Source organism: Entelurus aequoreus, linkage group LG03, assembly GCF_033978785.1.
Source record: "Entelurus aequoreus isolate RoL-2023_Sb linkage group LG03, RoL_Eaeq_v1.1, whole genome shotgun sequence".
NCBI classification, from domain to species: Eukaryota; Metazoa; Chordata; class Actinopteri; order Syngnathiformes; family Syngnathidae; genus Entelurus; species Entelurus aequoreus.
In genome coordinates this window covers 79,515,704-79,528,203 of record NC_084733.1, presented here as the reverse complement: position 1 = coordinate 79,528,203, position 12,500 = coordinate 79,515,704, and the positions used below count along the sequence as shown (strand labels likewise).

Sequence of the window (12,500 nt, the reverse complement as noted above, 5' to 3'; positions counted from 1 at the left end):
AAACCAAGCGCCTTTCTTCCCCAAAGGGGCGTCATTAACCCCGTGCCGTCCACCAAGAGCAGTCGCTCGGCGTCGCTGCAGTGCGTCCACGTGGCGGAAGGACACAGCAAGGCCGTCCTGTGCGTGGACTGCACCGACGACCTCCTCTTCACCGGATCTAAAGGTTTTTAAGACGCACCTTCTACCTTCCGCCACTTTTATGTTAGCCTGTGCTGACTGCGTGTCCCGCCTCCAGACCGCACCTGCAAGGTGTGGAACCTGGTGACGGGCCAGGAGATAATGTCGCTGGCCGGCCACCCCAACAACGTGGTGTCGGTGCGCTACAGCTCCAGCTTGGTCTTCACCGTCTCCACCTCCTACGTCAAAGTCTGGGACATCCGAGACTCGGCCAAGTGCATCCGAACACTCTGGTATGCAATGCGGATCTCGCCGGGCTGGCTTACGTACGAAGACGGTTTCACGGCGTCCCATTGTGCGTCCGCAGCTCCTCGGGTCAGGTGAACGTCGGCGACGTCTGCGCGTCCACCACCAGCCGGACCGTCGCCATCTCGGCAGGGGAGAACCAGATCAACCAGATCGCGCTGAACCCCGGCGGCACGGTCCTGTACGCCGCGGCGGGGAACTCGGTCAGGGTCTGGGATCTACGAAGGTAAGCACACATTGTTAAAAGGGAACGGAACTTTTTTTGGAATTTTACTTATCGTTCACAATAGGGATGTCCGATAATATCGGACTGCCGATATTATCAGCCGATAAATGCTTTAAAATGTAATATCGGAAATTATCGGTATCGGTTTCAAAAAGTAAAATGTATGACTTTTTAAAATGCCGCTGTGTACACGGACGTAGGGAGAAGTACAGAGCGCCAATAAACCTTAAAGGCGCTGCCTTTGCGTGCCGGCCCAGTCACATAATATCTACGGCTTTTCACATACACAAGTGAAAGAAAAGCATACTTGATCAACAGCCATACAGGTCACACTGAGTGTGGCCGTATAAACAATTTTAACACTGTTACAAATAAGCGCCACACTGTGAACCCACACCAAACAAGAATGACAAACACATTTCGGGAGAACATCCTCACCGTAACACAACATAAACACAACAAGAACAAATACCCAGAACCCCTTGCAGCACTAACTCTTCAATATACACCCCCCCCAACCCCCCTCACCCCCGCCCACCAACCCAGCCCACCTTATCCTCCTCATGCTCTCCCAAATTCCAAGCTGCTGTTTTGAGGCATGTTAAAAAAAAATAATGCACTTTGTGACTTCAATAATAAATATGGCAGTGCCATGTTGGCATTTTTTTTCCATAACTTGAGTCGATTTATTTTGGAAAACCTTGTTACATTGTTTAATGCACCCAGCGGGGCATCACAACAAAATTAGGCATAATAATGTGTTAATTCCACGACTGTATATATCTGTATCGGTTGATATCGGAATATCGGATATCGGCAAAAAAGCCATTATCGGACATCTCTAGTTCACAATCCTTTTGAGAGACAAGAAGACAAAAGGTTTTCTTTTTTGCATTGAAATAATAAAAAATCAACTCGTTCTTGGTGGCTAGCAATGCAGCTAACGGGAGCAATCAATTCTACCTCTAAATCACTTTAACAATGCTTTCAAAAACTGTCAACAATACTTCATTTACGTTCCGTAACTTGTATAATAAACAAACTGTAGCAACATTATTGTAAGAGCGAACACTGAGGAACTATTTTTCTAGCGTAGTAACACGTGTTAGCTGTAAAAGCTAGCTACGGAAAGAGATAAGCTAACTTCTACGACTACACGAAACACGTTTGAGTTTGTAATGCACAACACTGTGATAGGAAACCAATCTGTACTTCGGCTTCAAATTCCACATTTACAGCGCCAAAGTCACTTTCACCTCACTCTCTCGGCTTCCCTCTGCTCCAATGTCTCACTCTTCCTTTGTGCTCGCTTCTGAAAGCAGCAGTTCATCCTCAGTATATTCAACTTCAAAAAGATGTGGTTGTGAATCCTCATTTGCCCAAAAATAGTCGTCTTCGTTGTCTGTTATCGATTCTGCCATGATTAGAAAAACACTCGCATTTCATTCCGAAAGTAGGAACACAAATCATTGCGCGGAATAAATCCGTCCCAGAAATGATTAAAATAATCAAAATACGGTAAATATTGTACATATTACATATTGTTATGAAGGTGTCTGTTACTACATTATATATATACTTGCAGTGTGTATATTGTACACATTACATATTGTTATTAAGGTGTATGTTACTACATTATATATATATTTGCAGTGTGTATATTTTACATATTACATATTGTTATGAAGGTGTCTGTTACTACATTATATATATACTTGCAGTGTGTATATTGTACATATTACATATTGTTATGAAGGTGTCTGTTACTACATTATATATATATATATGTGCAGTGTGCATATTGTACATATTACATATTGTTATGAAGGTGTCTGTTACTACATTATATATATACTTGCAGTGTGTATATTGTACACATAACATATTGTTATTAAGGTGTATGTTACTACATTATATATATATTTGCAGTGTGTATATTTTACATATTACATATTGTTATGAAGGTGTCTGTTACTACATTATATATATACTTGCAGTGTGTATATTGTACATATTACATATTGTTATGAAGGTGTCTGTTACTACATTATATATATATACGTGCAGTGTGCATATTGTACATATTACATATTGTTATGAAGGTGTCTGTTACTACATTATATATATATACTTGCAGTGTGTGTATTGTACATATTACATATTGTTATGAAGGTGTCTGTTACTACATTATATATATACTTGCAGTGTGTGTATTGTACATATTACATATTGTTATGAAGGTGTCTGTTACTACATTATATATATATACTTGCAGTGTGTGTATTGTACACATTACATATTGTTATGAAGGTGTCTGTTACTACATTATATATATACTTGCAGTGTGTATATTGTACACATTATACATATTGTTATTAAGGTGTATGTTACTACATTATATATATATTTGCAGTGTGTATATTTTACATATTACATATTGTTATGAAGGTGTCTGTTACTACATTATATATATATATATACTTGCAGTGTGCATATTGTACATATTACATATTGTTATGAAGGTGTCTGTTACTACATTATATATATATACTTGCAGTGTGTATATTGTACATATTACATATTGTTATGAAGGTGTCTGTTACTACATTATATATATATACTTGCAGTGTGTGTATTGTACACATTACATATTGTTATGAAGGTGTCTGTTACTACATTATATATGTACTTGCAGTGTGTATATTGTACACATTACATATTGTTATTAAGGTGTATGTTACTACATTATATATATATTTGCAGTGTGTATATTTTACATATTACATATTGTTATGAAGGTGTCTGTTACTACATTATATATATATATATACTTGCAGTGTGCATATTGTACATATTACATATTGTTATGAAGGTGTCTGTTACTACATTATATATATATATACTTGCAGTGTGTATATTGTACATATTACATATTGTTATGAAGGTGTCTGTTACTACATTATATATATATACTTGCAGTGTGTATATTGTACATATCACATATTGTTATTAAGGTGTATGTTACTACATTATATATATACTTGCAGTGTGTATATTGTACATATTACATATTGTTATTAAGGTGTATGTTACTACATTATATATATACTTGCAGTGTATATATTGTACATATTACATATTGTTATGAAGGTGTCTGTTACTACATTATATATATACTTGCAGTGTGTGTATTGTACATATTACATATTGTTATGAAGGTGTCTGTTACTACATTATATATATATACTTGCAGTGTGTGTATTGTACATATTACATATTGTTATGAAGGTGTCTGTTACTACATTATATATATACTTGCAGTGTGTGCTCCGCCGCCTTTTGACTCATCCCGCTGAGTGATATCACGATAACACAGATTTTTGCTATGGAGGCGTCTGAGATCTTGTCCAACAAAGTCTTTTTCAACAAAGTCAAAACATTCCAGGTGTCCTTGAAGGAAGTGGGGAAGGGATTTTCAGATAGTCTTTCTTTGAAATGGTCTCACTGGGATGTTTCCTGCATGACTTTGCCAAGACCAGTGCAAAGGGAGCCAAATTGTAGATGCAGACGCATTTCAGTATGTTTGTCTACTGTAATTGTCTGGTTCTCACATTGAGCATAATTTCGCCTTGCGGAGTGGAAAGCTTCTCTGAGATGTTATCCGATATGTGATTCAGTTCAGGAATCGCCAAAGTCTCAGTGCCCACTGCCCTGCCCCACCCATCCATCACTACGGGGAGCCTCCAATTTGTCGACAGGCCCGATCAAAGCTCAATCCGTTCAGCAGATGGCTTGATATCACAAGTTCCAAATAGATCGATGTCTTCGACGGAAAAAAAATCGCCAGGCACACGACCCCCCACTTCTCCCACGAGTCCATCTTGTATCCGGCAGCTAAAAATCCGCCAGGACAGGCAGGTTCCTCCCCAACTTCTCGTTGAGAAGATCTTGTCAATTGCGTTGAGAGACCAGTTGATCAATTCCATGTTTCGGATGATTGACGGTTTTCAGCAAACTGTAAGAATTGGACATAATTGCTCGAATAATGGAGAACTGGCAGAGAAGCCCTCATTCTCCACAGGATATTCTACTTCAACATCTTGTACTCTTCTTCTATAATTGGGAATTAACAATCAGTGTGTTGTTCCTCAGGTTTGCATCCACTGGTAAGCTGACTGGTCACCAGGGCCCCGTGATGTGTTTGACTGTGGATCAGTCAGGAAGCAACCAAGACCTGGTCATCACCGGCTCCAAAGACCACTATGTCAAGGTGTGCCGCGCGTCCATGGTTTTGTGGCGTGCGTTCCGTGCTCCTCTGAATTGTGTGTCTGTGTGCAGCTCTTCGACGTGACCGAGGGCCTGCTGGGAAGCATCAGCCCCACGCACAACTTTGAACCCCCCCACTACGACGGTATCGAGTCCCTGGTCGTCCAGGGGGACATCTTCTTCAGCGGCTCCCGGGACAACGGCATCAAAAAGTGGGACCTGGACCGCAAAGACCTGCTACAGGTGCTCCTTGCCAGATGGGTTCCGTCTGACCCTGTCCGGTGATCATCGGCATTAGCGGTGTTCCGACCGTAGCGTACGAGCTAATTGACGTTTCTCTTCACCATCAGCAAGTCCCGAACGCGCACCGGGACTGGGTGTGCGCGCTGGGCCTGGTGCCCGGCTCGCCTGCCTTGCTCAGCGGCTGCAGGGGCGGGGTGCTCAAACTGTGGCACACGGACTCCTTGGCCACGCTGGGCGAGCTCAAAGGCCACGACAGCCCCATCAACGGCATCGCCGCCAACAGCGGACTCTCCTTCACCGCCTCTGAGTGAGTCCTTGTCCCTGCACCTCGACACAACTCTAGGAAGTTATTTATCGGTCACCAGTGGAGATTGTTATTCCCGACATTGAAGACCTGAGTATCGGCCAATACCGATATCAATCTCAAACAGTATCAGCAGGATTCATGTTACTTTCTTGTATCATAATGGTAGCAAAAGTTTGATCAAATGAAATGACTCAGAACAATATTAGGTATTAAAAACACTAACATTATGACACGAATATGCTCTTGTGGTAAGTGGCCACAATAATTCCATAAATTAAGCTCATGATGCAGTACATTGAATGATGCGGACACGTTTGTTACTGGATACTTTTTAATACGCTTCTGCCTCAGAGACTGTGTATGTGTAAGTAAAAATGCAACTATAATGATTTGATACTTATATTGACAAATGTGCTGGTTTACACTGCAATATTGCTTATTTATTATTACGTATGCCTAGCTTGTATGCAATTGTGTGCTTAGCTGTTGTGTAGCTGCTAGCTCCTCGTAGCCTAGCATATTTACCTTTTGTAAATATTGAAATAACTGTCTGTCTCGCTTTGCACAACTAAACATGCGACAGGACTGCTTGTATCGCACCTGCTATCTCACATTTTGCATGTAAGCTGATGTCTGGTATCGAACCGATATCAATATCGGTTTGGGGCCATCCTACTGATAGCGTTAATCAATTTTTGTTGTTAGTTTATTTACTCATGTTCGTAAAAAATATAGACATCAAAATAAATATTGTAAGTAAAAATAAACAAATAAATCAATAAAAGAATAAATACATTTTCTAAAAATGGACAAAAATATTGTAATTAATAAAATAATAAAGATGAAGTGAAGTGAAGTGAATTACATTTATATAGCGCTTTTTCTCAAGTGACTCAAAGCGCTTTACATTGTGAAACCCAATATCTAAGTTACATTTAAAGCAGTGTGGGTGGCACTGGGAGCAGGTGGGTAAAGTGTCTTGCCCAAGGACACAACAGCAGTGACTAGGATGGCGGAAGCGGGGATCGAACCTGCAACCCTCAAGTTGCTGGCACGGCCGCTCTACCAACCGAGCTATACCGTAAAATAAATAAGATAAAATAAAGAATAAAACAACTAATATAATAGTAACAATACTATTATAAAAATGGACCGAATTATTGAATGAAATAAATGGTAAAATAACAAATAACAATAATTAATAAAAAAGGATACAAATATTGTAAGTAATAAAATAACAAAATAAATTGGTAAAAAATGGCAGAATCATTGCTGTGCTTTGCACAATAAACACACTGCAGGGCTGCTTGTATCAGACATGATATCACACATTTTGCATGTAAGCGGATGTCTGATATCGGGCCGGGACAATCCCAATATTAACGTTAGTGACCTTTGTTGATAGCTTATTTACTTATACTGGTACTAAGATAAACAATTAAACATTGAAATAAATATTGTATGTAATAAAATAATAATAAAGACATAATTAAAACAATAATAAAATATATGTAAATTAGTAAAAATGGGCAAAAATATTGTAAGCAAAACAATAATAATACAACAAATAAATAATAAAATACAAATATAGCGAGAATAAAGTAAATGTATAAAAATATTGTATCTAATAATTAAATACAAGAAATAAAACAATAATAATTTTTTAAAAATAAATTACTAAAATATTGTAAGCAATGCAATAATACAATAAATAATGAAATACAAATAAATGTAGAAGCAAAAAATACATTTATAAAAACGGACAAAAATATTGTATAATAATTAAAAACAATAAATAAAACAGTAATAAAATGTATATATCAATTAGTAAAAATGGACAAAAATATTGTAAGCAATACAATAATAAAATAAATTAATAAATAATACTATACAAATAAAGCTAGAATAAAATAAATGTATAAAAATGGACAACAATATTGTATCTAATAATTCAAAGCAAGAAATAAAACCATAATAAAACAAATTATAAATTAGTAAAAATGGACAAAAATATTGTAAGCAATGCAATAATACATTAAATAAATAATGAAATACAAATATAGCTAGAATAAAATAGTAAATGTATAAAAATGGACAAAAATATTGTCTAATAATTAAAAACAAGAAATAAAACAGTAATAAAAAATATATCAATTAGTGAAAATGGACAGAAATATTGTAAGCAATGCAATAATCAAACAATAAATAATGATATACAAATATAGCTAGAATAAAATAATAAATGTATAAAAATGGACAAAAATATTGTATCTAATAATTAAAAACAAGAAAAAAAACAGTACCGTAATAAAAAAATATAAATTAGTAAAAATGGACAACAGACACTTGTGATTTAGGGCTATATAAATAAACATTGATTGATTGATTGATTGAAATAAGTAGAAATTGACAGAACAATTGTAAGTAATACAACTTTTGCAGGATTCGATTATAAAACACTGCTTGTATCGCACATGATATCACACATTTCACGTGCAAGCCGATACCATCCAATCATGGGATCTTTGGTCCGTGGTGCTAACTGAAGCATATTTCCCACTCCCAAGTTTCAGCGCAGGAACATAACTTGTTGACGTTCACGTTATTGTCTTCCAGCGACCGCACAGTGAAGATCTGGCGAGCCCGCAGAGAACTGGACGGCGCCTTCGAGGCGACCGACGCCGCAGACGAGGTGGCCAGCAACTGAAGACGGCGCCTCCTGCCGGTCGGCGCTCGCCCCGCACTTTGACCCCCGGCTTGGCTCCACCCCAGTATTCCTGTAAACACGCACGCCACGCCGCTTGGAAGTGGAAGAAGGAAAATATGGGTTTGGTAGCTGGTCTAAACAACCCAGGATGTCCCCGTGTCTTCATGCCTCGCTTTAGAGCGCCGCCTCCTGGTGGACACGTGTTACTGCAAAGCTCCTGTCCGCAGCGCCATGAAGGAGGGGTCACACACTTCCTGGTTGACTCTTATTGGACGCGTTTTAGTTGCAACATTATCTTTATCGTGTTGGATGACACGGACGCCTCTTGTTCACACTTGATCGTGTTGCCCCGCCCACATCACATGACCACATCTTTCAGGAAGCGACAGGTTACTAATTGGAAAAGCTCCTTCTGGAGACGGCCTAAAAATGTCTTTGAAAATAATTGATTCTTAATTTTTTTGGTATTTTTTTTCCCATTAAAAATCTGTTTTTAAAAAGACATTTTTAGGCCATCTATTAAAAACACTAAATAACAATTCTTCTTCATCCTGATTAGAAATCTATTCATAATTTTCAAAAATCAATACAAAAATACATAAAAATAAACAAAAAAATAATAAGTCTTCATATTTGTATTTTTCAATCGATTTTTGAAAATGTATAAATGGAAAAATAAAATTTGCGATTCTGGTTTGCATGAAGGTGGCCGAAAAAAGTAATTTTAAAAATTGATTTTTATAGAAAAAAAATTAAGAACCAGTTTTGAAAAATACATTTTTAGGCCAACTCCGTTTAACCAGAATGGCGATTCTTATTCATTCCAATTCTAAATCGATAAATATATGTAAAATTTATGGGGGAAAATATATATATAACACAACAAAGTATGTCTATTTAAAAAAAAAAAAGTTTTTTAATGTAGACATTTTTTTGTATTTTAAAATATTATACATGTATTTATATTTAAATATATACATATTTGAAAAATAAATAAATATATATATATACATGTGTATATATAATATATATATATATATATATATATATATATATATATATATATATATATATATATATATATATATATATATATATATATATATATATATATATATATATATATTTTTTTTTCCCATAAATTTTTCATATATTTTTTTATCGATTTTTGAAAAATATTTATCGATTTAGAATTGGAATGAATAAGAATCGCCATTCTGGTTAAACGGAGTTGGCCTAAAAATGTATTTTTCAAAACTGGTTCTTAATTTTTTTTCTATAAAAATCAATTTTTAAAATTACTTTTTTCGGCCACCTTCATGCAAACCAGAATCGCAATTCTTATTTTTACATTTATACATTTTCAAAAATCGATGGAAAAATAAAAATATGAAAACGTATTATTTTTTTGTTTATCTTTATGTATTTTTGTATTGATTTTTGAAAATTATGAATAGATTTAGAATATCGATATCACTAAAAATGGCGATTCTGGGGTTTAAAAAATAAATAATTATATATATATATATATATTTTTTTTTTTAATACATTTTTGAAAACTATGAATCTGATGAATAAGAATTGTGATTCGGATATGAATAAAAAAAATTTGCACCCACATTAAGTGACATTGTCCACATGAACGTTGACATAGGTCAACATGGCCCGCCCTCACTACACTTCCTGTATGCCAACATGGCCCGCCCTCATTACACTTCCTGTATGCCAACATGGCCCGCCCTCACTACACTTCCTGTATGCCAACATGGCCCGCCCTCACTACACTTCCTGTATGCCCCGACTACACGATCATGGTCTGCGCTAGCTTGATGTAAGTCAACGCTCTTATTCTCTGCACACTTATTTTGCACTTAATACCTCAGTTTACGTGGTCTGTGCCCATTATAATGAATGTTGACAAGATCTGTGCTAATTTAACGGCCCGCAGCACAATCGTTAGCATTGTAATAGTAACACGCTAGCTTTTTTAGCTAATTTTGTAGGCGTAAACTTCAGTCGTATTATGGTACTTGATTCATGCTAACAATAGCATCTTAGCATTTAAAAAAATGTTTAGTTACACACCTCAAAGTAATATATGTTGCAGTTAGCATTTTAGCATGCTAACGTTAGCATGGTAACTTTTTTTCAAACTCAGCTAGCAGGTCTTTGTGCCCAAACTTTTCCCGCTGAGGGCCACAGACTGACGAATCAAAGTAAAAAGGGGCCATTTTGGTAGTTTTCACCTTCAAAACCAGTCCAATATACATGTTTTTTTTCAAAGAACTAAAACAAATGCAATTTCAGTAGAAACGCTGAAGAGCCAAAGCCGAACTGAAATGCAAGAAGTTAGCACGCTGGCCAGATATCCTCAAGTAACAAAAAATATGAGTGAAATTAGCTAGAAAAGGCTAGCATGCTAACATGTTAACAACATGCTCACAGTTAGCATTAGTGAAATACCAAACATACCTGCTAAATTAGCTGAAAACAAGTTAGCATGCTAACATTACTATGCTAAAATTTTAACAATGCCATGCTTACAGTTAGCATTACTGAATTACCAAAATATGACACTCAGGTGTGTACCTGCTAAATTAGCAAAAAAAAGCTAGCGTGTCAATGTTATGATGCTAACAATTATGTTAAAAAAAAATACACCCTCTGATCTAGATGTATGTCAACATGTTCTGTGCCCACTTTGGTAAGTCGACGACGTCAAAATCGCGTTGTTAGTACACCGATTTTACACTAAGTACACATAGTTGTTAGTACTTTACACTCAGTACACATAATTGTTAGTACTTTACACTCAGTACACATATTAGTTAGTACTTTACACTCAGTACACATAATTGTTAGTACTTTACACTCAGTACACATAATTGTTAGTACTTTACACTCAGTACACCTATTAGTTAGTACTTTACACTCAGTACACATAATTGTTAGTACTTTACACTCAGTACACATAATTGTTAGTACTTTACACTCAGTACACATATTAGTTAGTACTTTGCACTCAGTACACATAATTGTTAGTACTTTACACTCAGTACACATATTAGTACATGTGCTCATGTCATGTACGTGGATGATGCTGTCACTGTTATACTTATTTTACACTCAAAATGTAACCATGGTCCATGGTCACTACACGTATGTAGCCATAGTCCATGGTCACTACATGTATGTAACCATAGTCCATGGTCACTACATGTATGTAACCATGGTCCATGGTCACTACATGTATGTAACCATGGTCCATGGTCACTACATGTATGTAACCATGGTCCATGGTCACTACACGTATGTAGCCATAGTCCATGGTCACTACATGTATGTAACCATAGTCCATGGTCACTAAACGTATGTAACCATAGTCCATGGTCACTACAAGTATGTAACCATGGTCACTAAACGTATGTAACCATAGTCCATGGTCACTACATGTATGTAACCATGGTCCATGGTCACTAAACGTATGTAACCATAGTCCATGGTCACTACATGTATGTAACCATGGTCCATGGTCACTAAACGTATGTAACCATAGTCCATGGTCACTACATGTATGTAACCATGGTCCATGGTCACTAAACGTATGTAACCATGGTCCATGGTCACTAAACGTATGTAACCATAGTCCATGGTCACTACGTGTATGTAACCATGGTCCATGGTCACTACACGTATGTAACCAGGGTCCATGGTCACTACATGTATGTAACCATGGTCCATGGTTACTACAAGTATGTGTCCATGGTCACTACACGAATATAGCCATAGTCCATGGTCACTACGCAAATGCAACCATGGTCCATGGTCACTACACATATGTAACCATAGTCCATGGTTGTTACAAGTATGTGTCCATGGTCACTACACGTTTGTAACCATGGTCCATGGTCACTACACGTTTGTAACCAAAGTCCATTGTCACTACACGTATGTAACCAAAGACCATGGTCACTACACATATGTAACCATAGTCCATGGTCACTACACGTATGTAACCATGGTCCATGGTCACTACACGTATGTAACCATGGTCCATGGTCACTACATGTATGTAACAATGGTCCATGGTTACTACACATATGTAACCACGGTCTGTGATCACTACATGTATGTAACCATGATCCATGGTTACTACACGTATGTAACCACGGTCTATGGTCACTACACGAATATAGCCATAGTCCATGGTCACTACACATACGTATGTAACCATGGACCATGGTCACTACACGAATATAGCCATAGTCCATGGTCACTACACATACGTATGTAACCATGGACCATGGTCACTACACGAATATAGCCAT

The 12,500-nt window shown here is 36.9% G+C and overlaps 1 protein-coding gene across 3 annotated transcripts in view; it reads left to right on the top strand.

Annotated features, from left to right (window-relative positions):
- kif21a (kinesin family member 21A) overlaps window positions 1-8,813 on the top strand; it is a 93,765-nt gene extending 84,952 nt beyond the window's left edge. For all 3 annotated transcript variants that reach the window (XM_062042860.1, XM_062042859.1, XM_062042861.1), the window contains 7 exons: window positions 27-163; window positions 236-410; window positions 485-649; window positions 4,802-4,919; window positions 4,988-5,158; window positions 5,266-5,465; window positions 8,082-8,813. In XM_062042860.1, coding sequence (XP_061898844.1) covers window positions 27-163; window positions 236-410; window positions 485-649; window positions 4,802-4,919; window positions 4,988-5,158; window positions 5,266-5,465; window positions 8,082-8,172 — 1,057 coding nt within the window. In that variant the 3' untranslated portion in view covers window positions 8,173-8,813. The remainder of the gene's footprint in view (window positions 1-26; window positions 164-235; window positions 411-484; window positions 650-4,801; window positions 4,920-4,987; window positions 5,159-5,265; window positions 5,466-8,081) is intronic.
- Window positions 8,814-12,500: the final 3,687 nt, after the last annotated feature.